Below are 19,937 nucleotides of genomic sequence, written 5' to 3'. Positions count from 1 at the left end.
CTTACCCAGCATCAGAGTCTTTTCCAGTGAGTTGGCTCTTCACATCAGGTGGCCAAAGGATTGGAGCTTCAGCTTCAGCATCAGTCCTTCCCATGAATATTCAGGCTTGATTCCCTTTAGGATTGACTAGTTTTCAGATTGAAACGGGGACAGTGTGAAAAACTGGGAAGGACAGAGGAAGGGAAGGAAGGGAAGAAATCTGTATGTACAAATGTTTTTAAATGGAATGTCTCTTCCTAGCGTATAATTGTTACAATTAGGCTCTGAAAGAAGGTGTCATACCTTAGTTAACAGAAAAAGATCAATGATTAGCATCAGTCAGTTCAGTCGCTCAGTCGTGCCTGACTCTTTGCAACCCCGTGGACTGCAGCACACCAGGCTTCCCTGTCCATCACCAACTCCTGGAGCTTGCTCAAACTCATGTCCATCAAGTCGGTGATGCCATCCAACCATCTCATCCTGATTAGCATAGGTACCACTTATAAGAGAAAACATTTTTCAAAGCTTCTCAGAAATAGTCTTTGCTTATGTCACTACAAGCACATCCTCTGCACTTGTGGATCCTGGCTATTCATTCAGTCCAGGCAGAAGGCAAACCAGTTCATTCAGTCTCCATGGGGTCTGGTCACACCACATGAGTCCAGGCTTTGTTCATTATAAGCTGAGTGACACCCACAGGTGTCTCAACCTCTCTGAGCTGCAGAGCCCCAATCTCTAAACTAGAGGTAATAATCCCATTCTTCTTGTTTTAGCTGTTCAACAAGCAGAGAATTCTGATACAGAAAAATCGCTCACTGTGTGTGATGCCATGAGATTTGTGGTGTTGGCAGAGCATTTTTGATCCCACCAACACAAACCAGCATCTTTTCCCTTTTCCAAGCAGACTGTGCCTGAAGAAAGTAGAGAGCTGCAGACTACTGCTCTGGACCCAGCCGGCCGAGCTTCGCAGGATCATCCGTGCAGGAAAAAGTGGTCCTGAGTGCCTGCCACCAAGAGATCATTTTCTAAGAACCATTTTGTTCACTGATACAAAAAAAAAAAAACAGGACTTCACAAGCTGTACAGAATTTTTATTTTTAAACTGTCTTTTAAATAATATATTCTTATACAGAAATGGGTCTGAGCTTTTTTTTGGTGGAGTTGGGTATCCTGGGCTGCTTCAGGAATCTCCCTGGTGCCCACCTGAGACAAGAACACTGTGCTTTCCTCACCCGTGTGTCTTAGAGCGATGGTCTGAGTGACTTGCTGAGTGCCTCCATGTAATTCGGCATTAGATGTCAGCTCAGTGCTCAGAGCACTGGGGACATGCGTGTCCTCCTTGTGACTTGCTAGGGGGACGTTGGTGGCTGTGCTCGGGGACACGGGACTGGAGGTGGCTTGGTCAGGCTGCAGGTGGTGTGAGCCAAGAAATCCATGTGGGACACAGACAACCACAGGCTTGAGCCTGTTTCCAGGGGTGGGGATTCCACATCAAAATGAGCACATAGGACAAGGAGCCTATTTACTCAGCACATTTCAAGATCCCTGTCTCAGGGAACGATGGGCCCCATCTCAGGTCCTCCTGCTGCTGCTTCTGTTTTAGGGACAAGCACTGAGGATGTTCTGGGTGGACTGGCGCCCACAAGGGGAGACCCAGCCCCATCCAGTTCACAGTCCAGACACCCCCTCCCCATGTGCATTTAGACCCCTCAGTTCTCCCCAGAGCTGTGGGTTCCGTCTCTGTCTCCCTGGTAACACCTGCTCTAAAAACTGACTTCAGGGGCTGTCGGCATAGTCTGAGCTCTGGGGACATTTCATTCGTGTGTTGGTTCAGTTTCCTTGGAGCATCTGTTCCCTCTGGTGAACTCCAGAATATTACTTCTTTGAATAATTCATTTCGGGGCTGTGAAATGTTCCATCTCTTCTTGAGTTCAGTTCCGTACCAGAGAGGGACCTTGGGTTCCACATCTCTTCTTAGTTTTGTTTATCATTTTCATGTTGCTAAAGCCACTGCACACCGCAGCTTAGGTTAAACTACAACCCAAACTCAGCAGGCGTTTAGATAAGATGCCTTCGGCCTGCGTGTCCTCCTGTGCCGGCGTTTGATCATCCGCTGTCCCCGTCGGTGAGGCCGTGCTCTGAACAGCGCCTTCTGTCTGCTGCACGCGGAGTACCTGCCTCACCAAACTGCCTCAGTCCAGCTTCCCACGGTGATTAGTGAAGGCAACACTGTGCACACACATGCACACATGCACACAGTCACACATAGGTCCACACACACGGCTACACAAGCATACACATACTTGCATACATATATTCACGTGTCCACATATGGACACTGAGGCCCCGTACATGTTTACGTATACATGTGACATACATGCAATGCTTACATATACACTGAGCCCTGTACACACATGCTTACATATACACTGAGCCCTGTACACACATGCTTGCATATACACGTAGCATATGTGCAACATGCATACACATGTTTACATATGCACTGAGGCCCCATACACATATGCTTACATATACACATAGCATATGTGCAACATACATACACATGTTTACATATGCACGGAGGCCCCATACACACATGCTTACATATACATGCAACATATGCATGCTTACATATACACTGAGGCCTCATACATGTGCTTACATATATGTGTAGCATATGTACAACACACACATACATGCTTACATATCCATCCAATCGCATGTATGATCTATGCGTACACACATAAACATATGCGTGTACAGTCACACATATGCACAGGTGCTCACATGCATAATGCTCAGGTGTGCACTGTAAACATGATCACACATGCAGACATGGACATGTGATCATACTCAGGCATGTGTCCACACACACACATGCATATACATAATCACAGATGTCCACAGACACATATGGTCATACCTGTACATGTGTGTGTACACATGCACACATATACATTTATATACATACAATCACATGTACACTTGTGTGTATACACACTCTAACACACCTCCTCTGCCTGACTGGGTGTAGGTTACACCAAGTCCTGGAACAGGGAAGTCAAGAAAGAAGAGGAGAGACTGTCCTGGCAGCACCTGTGACAGCCCAGGTGTTTGTGTCAACAGCCTGGCGTCCTTAATGGGATGCCTTAACGCATGCCCCGACCCCCAGACCCGGGGGCCAGGCCGCACAGCAGAATGCGAGCGGTGGGTGATGCTGAACCATCGTCCTTGCCCTCCCCAGTCCGTGGAAAAATCATCTTTCATGAAACCCATCCTGGTGCCAAGAGGGTTGGGGACCACTGCCTTAGAGAATCAGGGGCCCACTGGATGCTGTCCCCAGCCTTCTGCTTCGGAAGCGCTTCCACACTGTAGGGAGATCCTACCCCATGAGCTGAGCCATGGGATTGCTGAGGCCCCTTCCTGAGTCTCCTCTTATACGGAGACGTCCCCCTCCCTTTAAGTTGCAGAGAAGCTGCCAGCCAGCCCCCCACTGCACAGACCAGCCCCAGAGCCCATGAGCCCTGTCCACCCAGGTCAGCCTGCACACCAGGACCCAGAAGGCCTCCTGCCCGGGGACACCCCACATGCTGGCCAAGAGACCACGTACCAAGTGCAGGCTGAGAGGAGGAGGTGGCCTCCCTCTGATCTCAGTGAAGGATGAAGCCAAGCCTCACAGGGAGCAGGTGGCGGAGACACAGCAGTGTCCTGACCCGCACGCAGCACACTACAGTGAGACAACCGCCCCGTCCTGCTCCCCAGTCACAGCTCCACCACACTGTGTTCATACGAGCGGACAACGCAGCACTATTTTCTATGGCTTCTTTCCCCAAGAACTTCCCCGAGCATGGGTCAAACACTGGATCCAATAAATCCCCAGCAAATCCTCCTGGAAAACACCATCCTGGGGCTTGGTTCTGAGAGTGCTCTGCCCGGGGAACCAAGCTCATGCCGTCAGAAAGGCCGTGCAGTTGCTTGTGAGTTCAGCTGTGACCTTGTCACCAAGAAGGGAGAAAGGAGAGGTGTCTGTCTGCATGGTGTCCCTGTGGCTGAACACCCCCACCCCATCTCTCAGACCACGGACATCTCCTGTGGGCTCCTCCATCCATGGGCTCCTCTCTCTATGGGCTCCTCCATCCATGGGCTCCTCCATCCGTGGGCTCCTCCATCCATGGGCTCCTCCATCCGTGGGCTCCTCTATCCACGGGCTCATCCATCCATGCACTCCTCCACCCATGATATCTGAAGCCAGAATGACATCTTTAACTAAATCACTTGGGAACATCCATTCAGCGTGAGGATTGAATGAACACTAAACACACTACTTCATCCTGGATAAACAGCCATTAGAGGAAGATAAACAGCCACCGGTGGGAACTGTGGGCTCACAGGTTTCCTCTGGCGAGAAGAGCGGCTGCTCTGCGGGGCCAGGCACCACGGAGCCGCCCCGCCCGGTGGGTCAGTGGCTGCGGGAGTCGCCACATCCATCCTCACCCCAAAGCAGCAGAGGCACCGGTTCCCCACCTGCACTCAGGAGAGGGCCCCAGACATGACACGCCACTCTTATTGCCCCTCCAGTGTTATCATGAGGGGAGTTTTTACAACACAAATCAAAAGAATTTAACTGTAATTTGAATAAAGGGCAGGTGAAACCATCACTCTGGATTTTGAGGGGATGTTCTCCACCAGGAGAGGAGGGGCTGGCAAGGGTGCTAGGGATTCGGGGTCCCCTGTGTCTTCAGGCAGGTTTTCCCGGAGGCAGGCTGGGTTTCCAACCCACCTCGGGGAAGACAGAGGGCCAGTGGGTCCCACAGAGTCTCGGGAGCTCGGGGGTGGGTGCCTCCAGTAGGAGACAGCTTCTGGTGGTGGGTGGGGGGTGAGTCCCCTTGTCATAGGCTGAGTTATGTCCCATGAAATCTATCATCTGAAGCCCTCACTCCCCGGCACCTCAGAAAGTGACTGCATTTGGAGGTAGGATCGATAAAGAGGTAATTACGTTAAAATGCAGTCGTTGGCGTGTGTCCTAATCCACGACGGCTGTGTCTGTATAAGAGGACACAGACACGCGCAGAGGGACACAGGTGGACAGACGGACACGTGGGGACGCAGGAGGAGACAGTCTCCACACGCCCAGGAGAGAGGCCTTGTGGGGGATCAGCTCCGTCCACACCTTGACCTTGTGGACTTCTCACACAGTTCCCATCACTGTGTCCAGGCGGCCAGCATGGGGCCAGCACACTGGAGAGCCAGACAGAGTGAAACGGGGACCCTGGGCGACCCCTGAATGTCCTGCAGCCCTGCAGCCGCCCCTCCTCTCTCCGGAACACTGCTTGTCCAGGGAGAGGCCTGTCCAGCACCGGGGACCTCCACAGAGGTGTCCGCTTGGGCAGAGGCATCAGCTGCGCCCCTAGAGACACCTGGCCAGGCTTCCCCAGCCCCGAGGGGCCCTGTGAGCTGGGAGACAAGACTGAGGGCATTAGGACAACAGTGGATGTGCTGAGATGGAGGAGGCCCTTTGGAGGTGCCCAGGAGTCAAGGCCATGTCCACCTGGCTGGGCCTCCTTGCTCAGGGGCCCCTGACTCGTCCTCAGCCAAGGAGCCCAAACCGAATCCCTGCCTCGGAGCCTCTGCTGCAGAAGCCGATTTAGGTTCTGGCTGAAACGGGCAGACGGGTAGACGTCTTATTTTTCCTGTAGTTTCCAAATTTTCTACAGTGACTGGTTTTACTATTCTAAATAGAATAAATAAATAAATTTTATTTTTTAAATGGGGCATGGAAAATGCAAGACTGTCCATGGGGGACATTTTGGTGCCCGAGGAGGGAGGTATAAGGGGCAGAGGGACTTTCCCATCTCAATCTCCGCACACATGCCCATTGCCTCACACCCCGGGACTCTCAGTGACCCCAAAGCCAAGCAGTGGCCCCAGGTTCTCGGTGACAGAGGTGCCCAGGGTTTGGGGACCAAACTGTATTTTCCAAACCTTCACATCCACAAGTAGGAAAAACTTCCTTCCCCTGATTACGTTCTGGCTCTTCCTTTTGAAAAAAACAGGACCTCCTCACGGCAGCACCAGCAGGACAGGCTTGGCCCCCACTGCAGGCACCACCTGCCCTGTCTCTCGCTCTCCAACCCTTCCATGTGTGCTGAGGCCCCTGGGTGTCTACCCCCTCGGCGCTCCAGGCCAGCAGGGAAACCAGAGAGGAGCCACATCCAGCATCCCCGGGGTCCGTGCACGGCTTGTGGCACACAGGGTGCCTGGAATCCATGGTCCTGCTGCCCCCAGTGATTTGGAGTGACTCATGTTGCTTCCAAGGACTTTTAATCATTGTTTTAAAATGGTTTACCAAGACCCCACACACTCTGGGGCGACTCTGGTGACCACTAACAGACTCTGGTGACCAATTACCAATCGAAGGAGTGAATTTTGAGTTTGTGGTCATTAACCTAGACAATCACTAAGAGGAAAACTGCTGCACGGTGTGTGTGTGTGAGTGGTGGGGGGACGGGGCACCCCTGCAGGCATGTGTGTTTGTGTAAGCATGGGTGTGACTGTGTGTGTGTGTGTGTGTGAGCGTGAGGGGGTGGGGTACACTTGCAGGCACATGTGTGTGAGAGTGTGTGTGTTAGCATGTGTGTGTGTACGCACATCTGTGAGCATATGTTGAACCCACTTCCAGCTGAGAGGAACAATGCCCCAAAGATGAAACGATGGCACACATCCACTCTTGGCACAGTTTTCAGACCTGGCAGTGAACGGGGTAAAAACAGGAACATCTGGGCTTCATTCGGGAACAAAGGGACAGGTGTGAAGAGAGGCAGCGGAGGGGGACATGCCTTCCAGGCAGTGTCCTGAGATAATTCGTGGTCATGAGAACTCTTGACTAATTTCTGCTGTTTTCCTTAACAGTATTAATAATTCTACAAAAGCTTCAAGATGCACTCAGTTCAGTTCAGTTCAGTTGCTCAGTCATGTCCGACTCTTTGCAACCCCATGAACCACAGCACACCAGGCCTCCCTGTCCATCACCAACTCCTGGAGTCCACCCAAACCCATGTCCATCGAGTCGGTGACGCCATCCAACCATCTCATCCTCTGTCGTCCCCTTCTCCTCCTGCCCTCAATCTTTCCCAGCATCAGGGTCTTTTCAAATGAGTCAGCTCTTCACATCAGGTGGCCAAAGGACTGGAGTTTCAGCTTCAACATCAGTCCTTCCAAAAACACCCAGGACTGATCTCCTTTAGGATGTACTGGTTGGATCTCCTTGAATCAAAACGCATTAGACGTGCTGATTAGAGTGAAACAGAGGAGAGGCTTGGTAACTGGGGCCGCTGACCCCGCTGCCTGCCTCACTGCTGCTGAGACACCCAGAGGCACCTGCCCTTAAATAGCCGATGTGTGTCCCACAGATACTAATGGACCCTGGGGAGTGGTGGGCAGCGTGGCTCACAGCACCCACCTCCATGGAAACGCCTGCCTGCCGGTTGCATAGGCCAAGGCTGCCTGCTGGGCTGATGTATGCACTGTGCAGACCAAGGTCTACTAATTGAAAAGGAACTGCTGCTGCTGCTGCTAAGTCACTTCAGTCGTATCCGACTCTGTGCGACCCTACAGACAGCAGCCCACCAGGCTCCCCTGTCCCTGGGATTCTCCAGGCAAGAACACTGGAGTGGGTTGCCATTGCCTTCTCCGGACAAGGAACTGCACAGAAACGTTAATGTTTATAGATTGCCCGCTCTGCTCCAACAAGCCCATCTGCCCTGAATGAAGCCCTGAGAGGCTTCCAGAAACCCAGCCGGCCTCCTCCAAGCCAGCTTGCTCCTCCCTCCTGCACTGGCCCAGCTTCCACCATCAGGATGGACCACTGTCCAGAGGCTACCTGCTTCTGAAAAGAACCTGGCAGGATTGGGTTTCAGTCCTTCTGGATTCCTCTTCTCACTAATTGTGTGGAGCCTAACAGCCCACCTCCTGTATTTGTGTCCTGGAGCTGTTGTGGCAAAGTGCCCCAAGCTCAGTGACTTAAAAACAACAGGAAGGACTCCTCTGGGGGTCCATTGGTTAGGACCCCACACTTCAAATGCAGGGGGCGCAAGTTTGATCCCTAGTTGGAGAACTAAGATTCAACATGCCGCCTAGCACTGCCAAAAAAAAAAACAAGAATTGATTCTCTCGCAGTTGAGGCAGCCATAAATCCAAAATTGAGCTGTGGTCAGTCGCTCTGCAAACTCTAGGGGAGAACCCTCCCTCAGCTCTTCCCAGGTCTGGCAGCTGCCAGCCGTCCTCACTAGTCCCTGGCTCATGGGGCAACAAACACCCCAATATGTGTCTCCCCGTCACATGGCCTTCTCCTCTGATCTCCTTGCCCAACTTTCCTTCTCCTTCCGAGGACACCAGCCGTTGGATGAGGGCCCAGCCCAACCAGGCTGACCTCACCTTCCCTTATGGCATCTGTGAGGATATTTCCAAATCAGGTCACACTCACAGGAACAAGCGGTTTTGATCTTTGAGGGGAGACACAATTCCACCCTCTACGCCCTCACAGTCTGAGCTTTCCCATCTGTCCATTTCTACCTCTCTGGCTGGTTGTGAGAATTAACTCAACAGCCTGTGCTAAGCGCTCTGCACATTCTGGTACCCAGCTCTCCTTGAGCATCAGGTACCCTCAGGAGCTGCCTGCCCTGCCTGTCTCACGGCTTAAGGCATCACTGCAGAAGGCCATCAATGATGTTTATCCCCTGGCAGGGGGTAGCTCTGTTACTCGGGGGAATCTTCTCTTGATCAGGCTCCCTCAAAAGAGCTGCCAAAGAAGGCAGAAGGCAAGTGACTGTAAGGAAAGGAGACTGGCAGATCCAGGGCAGAGGCAGGGGTGGGCCAGTGGGGTCTCTCTGAGAGGACTAGACACTGAGTAAAGTGTGACTCAAAAAGAGGAGAACTGGTTGAAACAGGTCAGAATGAAAAGGATGGATGGACCACAAAAATCCAGGAAAATAAATGATGACCCTCTGCTAGATCAAACTCAAACCTGAAATGTCACCTTCAACCGTCTGTATACAAATGGGGAGTGTGTCGGTTAGATCTAGCTGTGTAACAAACGCCCTAAAATTTGGAGACTTGAAACAACATTTGGACTCCCCTGGTGGTCCAGTGGCTAAGACTCCACGCTCCCAATGCAGAGGGGGCCAGATCTGGGAACTAGGGTCTCACATGCAGCAGGGAAGATCCCGCTGCTCCTGGCGCAGCCAAATACATAAATAAATAGTTTATATAAGGAGAAAAGGAGAAGCAACAGCATTTATTATTACTATTCCTCAGGGCTTCGTGGGCTGACCAGACAGGATGGCTGGTCTGTCCCAGCTCAGCTGGAGCCGGCTGGTGTACATGGCCTTGCTCGCACGTCCGGCAGTGCTTGGCATCAGCTGGAGTTGCAGCCACACGTGTCTGTCACGGTGCTGCAGGCTAGCAAAGTGTGGTTTGTTGATATGGCAGCAATGTGGTCCCGGCAGTGAGAGAGCGTGAACCCCGGGACCCAAGTACTTTCCAAGTCTGATCAAGCCTCACAGTCACCCTGTCCCCTTGGCCACAGCAAGTCACTTGGCTGTGACTGGATTTAAGGGGTGGAAAACTAGATTTTTCTTCATGACAGAGTTGCCAAGAACACAGGGCCTTTTGCCGTCTACCAGAGCGGGGACGACTGCGGTGTAGAACACAGCTGGCATTATTCTCCAGGCTCCTCTGGATACCTGTTTCTTCCTCGACCACCAAGCCCCCCACCCCATGAGTTTTACTAACCCTCCCACAAGTTACTTGATTTCAGGTGTGAAGGCACAGGGTCAATCCTGTGGAGAGCAGCTAAGTTATTGTCACATCCCAGGGCTGTGATTCTAGAATGCCCATTGACGAGATTCAACTAATAAAGCTCTTTAAAGCTTCCCTGTGGTCCTTGGAGTGACTGCCCCGTCCCACTGTGGGCTCTGCTATCAGTGCACCCCCAGTAATGATGGGTCTGTTTGTCCCAACTATGAGAATCAGGTAAGCCTTACACCCCGATGGCCAAGCCTGAGAGCAGACTGCATCTGGTACCATTTTGTGTGTGTGTTAGTTGCTCATTCATGTCCGATTCTTTGCGACCCATAGACCTTAGCCCGCCAGACCCCTCTCTGTCCATGGGATTTCCCAGGCAAGAGTACTTGGAGTGGGTTGCCATTTCCTCCTCCAGGAGATCTTCCTGACCCAGGGATTGAACACAGGTCTCCTGCATTGCAGGCTGATTCTTTACTGTCTGAGCCATCAGGGAAGCCTAGTACTATTTTATCTCACCAGAATTTATACATGTTTGTTTATTCCACTGAGCCACCAGGGGTACTTAATAGAAGTGTAGAGGATTTTAAGACATTATCCTGCAACAAAAGCCTGTAATCAAGGGATTCTTAAAAATGAATGTGAGATTTTATATTGAACCCCTAAAGGCTCACAAAAAGTGCCATATTTGGCCTTTAAAATGGTGGGAGGGCAAGGTGGAGTTTTCAGGCAGCCGTAAGACAAGCAGATAATAGCGTCTTAAGAGAGGGAGAAACTTCAAGTAAACCAGGAAATATCTATAGGCTTTGACATGCTGCAGCCGAACAATTGTGTCTCCAGGGCATTTAGTTTTACTGGAAAGTGTTTATTAGAGAGTGTTAGATTGGGCAAGGCAGATACAAATGGTTTGTACATTCCAATCCCTATTTTGTTAAAGAAAAATGTTAAAAGGTATTTCACACTCCTGGGTGAAATGACAAGCAGTATTTTTCTAGCACACGTTCCTCATTTTCTACAATGAGAGTGTATCACTTTTTCATCAGCAGATAGCCATGAACAATACTATATGTTGATGGGGTAACTTGGCCAAGACTCAGAGGCTGGGCAGATGGTAGATAAGAAGCTGGCAAGACTGGATCACAGCCCCTGTACATGGAACCCAGAGCCTGAGCTGTCAGCAGGAGCATCTCTAAGCCTCTAAGTAGGTGGTAATGGTTTTCTCTATCTTTATTGTCCGAGAAACCCAGCCCCATAAAGGTAAAAACGGCCCCACTCTTGGGTCAGGAGCCCCACTCTGGAGACTCTGCAGGCCATGGAGTCCGAACTCCCCACTGGGACGGCAGATAAGGGGTGTCCCTCAGGACTCCCTGAATGAGAGCGTAATTATGGAGTGGGTGTTGAGGGCTTAATTCTACTGAGAATCACTGGTGCATAGTTAGATGTTTAACTGTCCAGAATCAATCATGCAAACTTGAAATGAGTGAGGTAAGTGTGGAGTTTGTGGAAATAAACATGAGGGTTGAGTTTGCTTCTTAAATAACTGCCTTGTATTTATTTTCATTCTCTTGGGCACATTAGAAGTTTAACCTTGCTCATGACCTTCTGAGCCTACGTGGCACCTGCCTGATACAAGTAGGTGGTCAGACCCCTCATTCCACCAGCACCCTCTAGGTCAGGTCAGGTCAGCCCTTTCGTTAGAATTGCAAGAAAAAGTCCAATAAGCATTAGGAACCTTTTTTAGAAATCTCGTTCTCCGAAGCTAATCTCTGACAAGTAAGCTGTCCTCACTGGTATCTCAAGAAAACACCTGAGTGCTGGGGGAGGGGTGAGGACCGGCACCAGGAAATGCAAGGGAGGCAGATTCTCTGCTCCTTGATGGTCCCCAGCCTGGGCAGGTGAGATGTGCCAGGATGCTTGATGGACATGAGTGAGGGAATGAATAATGAACAGTTGAGAGGCAGTCTAGGAATGTTGTTAATGCAGCTGAGCTGGTGGAATCATCGGGTCTACTGGTCAAGCTTTCCTCTGAAAGTGTTACTAGCCCTGCATTAAAATTGGCTTAAAGAGAGCTTGGAAGGGCGAGTGAGAATAGAGATGCATGGATCTCCCTGAAGATGAGACACTCATTTCTGATAGGACTTCACAAAAACCCCTGGAAAAAACTCGTGGCATTTTCTTGATCTGCTGTGGTGGGCTTATCTGCTGCTCCAGCTGAACAGATTCTCCACATGTTTGTGTTTAGGAAAGACATGTCTTCTTTTGCTCAGAAATGAAGAGGTGTAAAGAAGGCACACATGACTGCAGAAAGACCAAAAAGTGTTCATAAAGGTTTCTCTCAGTGGCAAAAGCTGCTCTCGCCGCTGCAGGTGGTTGCAACAGAAATGGACCTTCCTCTGCCTCCGCTCAGGCCACTACATCCCAAACCTGGCTGCTGACAACCGAGGGGACAACTCTGCTGCCACAGAGTCAAGCAGCCCCCAGGGAGAGGGGCAAGATGATGTAAACCCATGAGGTCTGAGCTTCTGTCTTTATCAGGGTATCGTCCTTGGTGACCGCAGCTGGCCTGTGAGTCATCATCCATCACTGGCTGCGTCCACAGGCTGATGGGGGAAGACCCCTTGCTGCCGGTGCAGTTGGTCACTTCCACCGAGTGCTGCTTCCTGGGGAAGGAAGCCCCCCACTTCCTGGAGGGAGCCCCCCGACTCAAGGTGAGGCATCTGGGTCTGGTCTTTCTGGGGTCCAGTTAAGGCTATGGACACAGCACCATAGCTCTTAGGGCCTCCATGGGGTGGGCCTGGCTCCCACCAGCCCCTCCAGCAGAGTCTCCTGTGTATGTGTGCTAAGTCACTTCAGTCGTGTCCAACTCTTTGCGACCCCATGGACTGTAGCCCACCAGGCTCCTCTGTCCATGGGATTCTCCAGGCAAGAATACTGGAGTGTGTTGCCATGCCCTCTTCCAGGGGATCTTCCCCACCCATGGATCAAACCTGCCTCTCTTATGTTTCCTGCATTGGCAGGCAGGTTCTTTACCAGTGAGCCACCTGGGAAGCCCAGGATCTCCTGTGGTTCCTTTGAATGCCACACGAGTAGTCAGTGCTGACCAGAGCAGGAGACCCTTGTCATCATGGCCGAGGGTTCAGTGACCAATCAGTACACAGGCTATGTCCAAAGTCCCCAAGACGCTTTCCAGCTCGAAGCCTGTCCTCACCCTGAGACACCCTCCCAGCCCACAGGCTGCCCACAGCATGCCCAAATCTCAAGAAGCATCATTCACAGCCAACAGGTGAAAGGTTTTCTCTGCAGGGAGCCTTGCTGGGCTCACACGTTCATGCCTCAGGCTGATCCAGCCTGAATTGCTGAGGGCCTAGAGGGAGAGAGCAAATTAGCCAAGATGGCAGCGGTCAGGCTCTCTTGCCCCACGTTTTATAAATAGTGATGTAACAGCTGAGATCATTTATAGCGCTACGCACGTGCATGGTGGTGTGGCCCCATATAAACACCATCTGAGACGCTCTAGTAGGAGAGACGAGTCTCGTGCTGTGTTAGCCATTAGAGAGTAAAGTGTGTCCGAGTTACAGCTGCATCTGCTGCACCAGCCAGGAGAGAATCAACATGTCTGCAAGTTCCTGAGCTTCCTCGAGTTTTCTTCCAGCTTCCCCACCTGTGCCTTGTCTACCCTGGGTTCAGCCAAGAGAGGCAGGACCCAACTGGATCAGCCAGTGCCCCGCAAGGTCAAAGGGATGCAGAATTGGTCTGCCTCGCCAAGAGTTCTCCCAGTTCTGGGATGCTCAGGAACCACATGGACTCCATGAGATTAGCTTCTCTCTGATGTTACAGCCAAGAAAAATTACTTTTTTTTTTTTTTTTACCACACCACACAGCTTGTGGGACCTAAGTTCCCCGACCAGGGATTGAACCTGTGCCCTCGGCAGTGAGAGCAGAATCCCAACCACTGGATCGCCAAGGATGTCCCCAAAAATGATCATTTTTTAAATGAAGCTTTTTATTTTGAGGCAATTGTAAGTTCCCCTGCAGCTGTAAGAAAGAACACAGAGGGCTCCCATGTAGCCTTTACCAGATCCCCGTGATGGTAACATCTTATAGAAATCTGTACCGAATCACCACCCAGTTGTCGACATGTTGACCAGCACAGTCCAGACACGCAGCATTCCATCCCCATGAGAAGCCTTCTGCTGCCCTTTCGTAGCCTCACCCTCTTTCCTTCCACCTCGCCTCACCCCCTGACAACCCGTAGTCCGTTCTCTATCTCTATAATTGCATCATGAGTGTTCTATAAGTGAAGTCACACAGTATGTGGTCTTTGGGGGTTGACTTAGTTAACTTGGCATCATTCCCTGCAGGTTAATCCAGGTGCTTGTGTGCATCGGGAATTTCTTCCTTTTTAAGAGACTTTTGTTTATTTACTTTTGTCTGTGCAGGTCTTCGTCGCTGCATGTGGACTTCCTCTAGTTGCAGAGAGCAGGGGCTGTTCTCTAGCTGCAGTGTGTGGGCTTCTCATTGCAGTGGCTTCTCTTGTGGAGGACGGGCTCTAGGACACACGGGCCTCAGTAGCTGTGGCTCCGGAGCTATAGAGCATCGGCTCAATAGTTGTGGTGCCCGGGGTTAGTTGCTCCACAGCATGTGGGATCTCATTAGACCAGGGATCAAACCCATGTCTCCTGCAAGAGCAGGCAGATTCTTTAGCGCTGAGCCACCGGGGAAGCCCAGGAATTTGTTCCTTTGTATGGCTAAGTCGTGCTCCACAAACTGAGTACATCACAGTTTAACTGTTCGCCTGTTGAAGGGCATCTGGGCTGATTCCAGTTTTTGGCTGTTATGAATAAAGCTGCCTCAGACATTCACCAACATGCTGTGTGTGAATATGATATTTCGTCTCTCTAGGATGAATGCCCAGGAGTGTATTTATTAGATCATGTGCCGAGTGTATATTTGCTTTTATAAGAAGCGGTCAAATCATTTTCCAGAACGGTTATACCTACACCTTTCCACCAGCAATGGCCAAGTGGCCCAGTTCCTCCACACTTTCTTTAGTATCTGGTGTTGCCACTGTTTAATTTTGCTTTGGTGAGAGGCCACTGTGGCTCTAGTCTGCACGCCCGTGATGGCCAAGCACATCTGAAAAGATGTGCTCTGTGTACGCTCATTAGTAAAATGTGTGTTATGGATATGGCTCGCTTTCAAAGCTGTTTGGGTATTGTTGTGGCTTTGCTGTTTTTATTGTTGAGTTTTGGAAGTTCTCTGTATATTCTAGATTCTGTCAGATATGCAGTTTACAAATATTCGCTCCCATCTGCAGCCAATCTTTTCATCCTCTTAACAGCATCTTTCACAGAGCAAATATTTTTAATTTTTTAATATTTTTTTATTTATTTGGCTGTACAGGTCTTAGTTGCAGCATGCAGGATCTCTCATTCCAGCATGCAGACTCCTAGCTGCGGCATGTGGGGTCTAGTTCCCCAGCCAGTGACTGAACCCAGGACCCTGCATCGGCAATGTAGTCTCAGCCACTGGACCACCAGGGAAGTCCCCAAATATTTCTAATTTTAAGTCCAAATTATCCATTTTTCCTGTCACCAATCTTGCTTTTGACATAAGGTCTAGGAACTCTCTGCCTATCCCCAGATGCTGAAAGTTTTCTTCTATAATTTTTTTCCTGAAAATCATATGGTTTTACATTTTAATCCAGTCCATTTGGGGTTTCCTTTCTGATGCTGGGAGGAACTGGGGGCAGGAGGAGAAGGGGACGACAGAGGATGAGATGGCTGGATGGCATTACTGACTCGACGGACGTGAGTTTGGGTGGACTCCGGGAGTTGGTGATGGACAGGGAGGCCTGGCGTGCTGCGATTCATGGGGTCACAAAGAGTCGGACACGACTGAGCGACTGAACTGAACTGAACTTCCCATGGAGTGTGAGGCTTAGTCTGAGGCTTGCTTCTCTCCCCCACGGATGTCCAATTGCTCTAGCACCAATGGTTGACCAGGTTATTGTTCCTCCAAGGAATTGCCTTTACATCTTTGTCATAAGTCAGTTGGGCATATTCGTGTGGGTCTATCTCTGGGTTTTCTGTTCCATTCCATCGATCTCTGCGTCTATGCCTGCACCAATATCACAATCTCAATTACTGTAACTATAAGTCTTAAAATCAGATGGACTGATTCCTCTCATCTTACATTCTTTTTCAAAAATATTTAGCTATTTAGCTTTTTGAGGTACTTTCCAGATGGGGCAGTGGTAAAGAATCTGCCTGCCAATGCAGGAGATGCAAGAGACACAGGTTCAGTCCCTGGGTTGGGAATATCCCCTGGAAGAGTAAATGGCAACCCACTCCAGTATTTTTGCCTGGGAAATTCCAAGGATGGAGGAGCCTGCTGGGCTACAGGCCGCAGGGTCACTCAGACACAACTGAGTGATTGAGCACACACACATACATATTCTAGTCTTTTTGCTGTTGCTCAGTGGCTAAGTCGTGGCCAACTCTTTGCAACCCCATGGGCTGCAGCATGCCAGGTTCCTCTGTCCTCCATGATCTCCTGGAGTTTGCTCAAACTCATGTCCCTTGAGTCGGTGATGCCATCCAACCAACTCATCCTCTGTTGCCCCCTTTTCCTCCTGCCCTCAATCTTTTCCAGCATCAGGGTGTTTTCCAGTGAGTTGGCTCTTCTAGTTTTTTACCTTTCTATATACATTTTAGAATCATATTTTCTGTATCTATAAAATACTGTCCGTATTTTGATAAGAATTGCATTAAACATATACTTCAACTTGGGGAAAACTGACATCCTTACCGTACCACCTCCTGCAGACCTTGGTGTGGGGCATGAGCCATCCTGCCAGGAGCCTGGCTGGTTGGGGTGTGTTGTTGCCATGGTTACCTCAGAGCCTCGTAATTTCCAGGCCTAGGAAGTTCTGTCTACTTATTCTATTGGTTACTCAGCAAGCGGCGCAGAAATCTCCAGCTGTAATTGTGGTTTATTTCAAGGTTCAGTTCTTTCAGGCTTTTCTTCATGTGTTTTGAAGCTCTGGTGTTAGGACTGACACATTTAGGAATGTGGTATCTTCTTGACAGCTTGACCCCTTCATATTTGTGTAATGTTTGTCTTTAGTAATAGTCTTGGCACTGAAATCGACACTGTCTGATATTAACACTCCAGGCCACGCTTGACCTCTGCAACAGTCCATACTCTGTCTGTGGAGTGTTTTTCTCTCTAAATAAATCCATTTCTTACCTATCACTTTGTCTCTGAATTCTTTCTGCAATGAGACATCAAGAACCTGAGCTTCATTAGGTCCTGAAATCAGCTACGCTAACTCCTGCTCATCATCAACACCACTGGGAACGTCTTCTGTGCCATTTCTTTGTGACAGTTTTTTTGGTACTAACAGGAGAAGGCAATGGCACCCACTCCAGTACTCTTGCCTGGAAAATCCCTGGACGGAGGAGCCTGGTAGGCTGCAGTCCACAGGGCCTCGAAGAGTCGGACACGACTGAGCGACTTCACTTTCACTTTTCACTTTCATGCACTGGAGAAGGAAATGGCAACCCACTCCAGTGTTCTTGCCTGGAGAATCCCAGGGACGAGGGAGCCTGGTGGGCTGCCATCTATGGGGTCGCACAGAGTCGGACACGAGTAAAGTGACTTAGCAGCAGCAGCAGCAGCAACACTTACTTGGGAGACAACCTTGGAAGTCATAGCATCTAAAACTGAACTAAGGCCTCCACCCAGGTGGAGGATGGTGACTGCAGGTTGAGCACAAGTATGTGAATAGCATGGTTGGATGGCATCACCAACTCAATGGACATGGGTCTGAGCAAACTCCAGGAGATGGTGAAGGACGGGAAGCTTGGCATGCTGTAATCCATAGGGTCACAAAGAGGTGGGAACAACCAAGTGACTAAACAAGTGTGTAGACACCAGACTGGTTGGAACCAGAAGCCTGATGTCTGAGAGGCAGGGAACACCACCCTGTTCCCTCCCCACCAACCAGGCAGAGAAAGGTCACACACACTGCGCCCTTCCTCCAATTGTTCATAAAAACTCTTCCCTGAAACGCTTCATGGAGTCTGGGCTTCCTGAGCACAAGCTACCTGTTCTCCTTGGTTGGTCCTGCAATAAACGTTTCTCAGGGTCAAAAAACAAACAAACAAAAAACACTCCAGCTGTTTTCTTTTTAATCTACACAGTATATCTTTTTCTGTCCTTAGGGCTCCCCTGGTGGCTCAGACGGTGAAATCTGCCTGCAATGCAGGAGACCCTGGGTTGGGAAGATCCCTTGGAGAAGGGAATGGCAACCCACTCCAGTATTCCTGCCTGAAGAATCCCATGGACAGAGGAGCCTGGTGGGTAACAGTCCATGGAGTTGCAAAGAGTCAGACATAACTGAGCGACTAACACTTTCTTTTTTCAATCTGTCTTTATACTTAAAATGACTTCTTCTAGATAGCGTATAGAGAATAACACTCATAACACATGAAACAGGATATTTTTTAAAGAAGCAGAATTTTTTAAAAGCTAACAAAAATTTTAGATCTATTTGTTATGATTCATTGAAATAAAAAATTAACACAATGATTATACAACAAAGCAGACACAGCTGAAGAGAGAATTAATGAACTGGAGGCTAGATCTATAACACAGGCAGATAACGATTGAAAACTATTAAAGAAAACTTTAGACAAGGAAGATACAATGAGAAGCTCTAACACATTTTCTAAGAGGGTATGGAAGAGGCAATATTCAAAGATAAGAGAATTTTTTAGACTTGGAAAAAATGTACAAAACTGTGCTTTTGTTGGATATTCCAAACTGGTTATAGGAGTGGTTTAAAGGTAATAGAGGCTTATTTTCTGTCATGTTAAGAAGTCTGGGGACTTCTCTGGTGGTCCAATGGCTAAGACTCTATACTTCCAATGCAGGGGACCCAGGTTCAATCCCTGATCAGGGAACTAAGACCCCACATGCCTCAGTGAAGATCTTGCATGCCGCAACTAAGACCAGGCAAATACAAACATATCTCTTAAAAGAAGAAGTCTGGATATTGGCAGTTGTGGGTCAAACATGAAATAAGCCTCTTGCCAGTCTCACAACTCCTCAAGGACCCAAGGGTGTCTCTTTGAAATGCAGCCATCATCAAGGAGGATAACGCACCATCTTACAGTTTCCTAGGAGGAGAGACACCCAAGCTTCAGTTGGCAACCAGCTCCACATCACAAATCTTACCTCCAGTCACAAAGGTAGAAGCAACTGAGCAGCTTCATTCTAGAAACATGACTATAATGGGTTACTAGAGATAGCAGTCTGAGTTACTACCTGTCTGACTTATAGCAGGCTGGTTTGGGAAATAGATGGGGAAACAGTGGAAACAGTGTCAGACTTTATTTTTCTGGGCTCCAAAATCACTACAGATGGTGACTACAGCTATGAAATTAAAAGACGCTTACTCCTTGGAAGGAAAGTTATGACCAACCTAGATAGCATATTCAAAAGCAGAGACATTACTTTGCCAACAAAGGTCCATCTAGTCAAGGCTATGGTTTTTCCCGTGGTTATGTATGGATGTGAGAGTTGGACTGTGAAGAAGGCTGAGTGCCAAAGAATTGATGCTTTTGAACAGTGGTGTTGGAGAAGACTCTTGAGAGTCCCTTGGACTGCAAGGAGATCCACCCAGTCCATTCTGAAGGAGATCAGCCCTGGGATTTCTTTGGAAGGAATGATGCTAAAGCTGAAACTCCAGTACTTTGGCCACCTCATGCGAAGAGTTGACTCATTGGAAAAGACTCTGATGCTGGGAGGGATTGGGGGCAAGAGGAGAAGGGGACGACAGAGGATGAGATGGCTGGATGGCATCACTGACTCGATGGACGTGAGTCTCAGTGAACTCTGGGAGTTGGTGATGGACAGGGAGGCCTGGCGTGCTGCGATTCATGGGGTCGCAAAGAGTCGGACACGACTGAGCGGCTGATCTGATCTGATCTGATTTGTAAGATAAAAGGATTGGTTCCTATAGTTTGTGGGTCAGAGTTCTTTTCTATATACGATCTGGCCATTGTCCATTTATATATTCAGTCTCTCGGTATTCATCATCAAGGTCATCTCATGGTCCCAATATGAAGACAGTAGATCCACCCATTGTGACC

General features: G+C 49.5%; 1 protein-coding gene across 11 annotated transcripts in view; it reads left to right on the top strand.

The window, feature by feature from the left end:
• PDE9A (phosphodiesterase 9A) overlaps positions 1-1,114 on the top strand; it is a 104,287-nt gene extending 103,173 nt beyond the window's left edge. For all 11 annotated transcript variants that reach the window (XM_086417039.1, XM_086417030.1, XM_086417048.1 and 8 more), the window contains one exon: positions 884-1,114. In XM_086417039.1, coding sequence (XP_086273165.1) covers positions 884-894 — 11 coding nt within the window. In that variant the 3' untranslated portion in view covers positions 895-1,114. The remainder of the gene's footprint in view (positions 1-883) is intronic.
• The last annotated feature ends 18,823 nt before the right edge of the window (positions 1,115-19,937 follow it).

Source organism: Bos grunniens, chromosome 1, assembly GCF_055505025.1.
Source record: "Bos grunniens cultivar Pamir isolate PY7600 chromosome 1, Bosgru_T2T1.0, whole genome shotgun sequence".
NCBI lineage: Eukaryota > Metazoa > Chordata > Mammalia > Artiodactyla > Bovidae > Bos > Bos grunniens.
The sequence above is the reverse complement of the archived record's forward strand: the minus strand, read 5'-3'. Positions and strand labels throughout refer to the sequence as shown.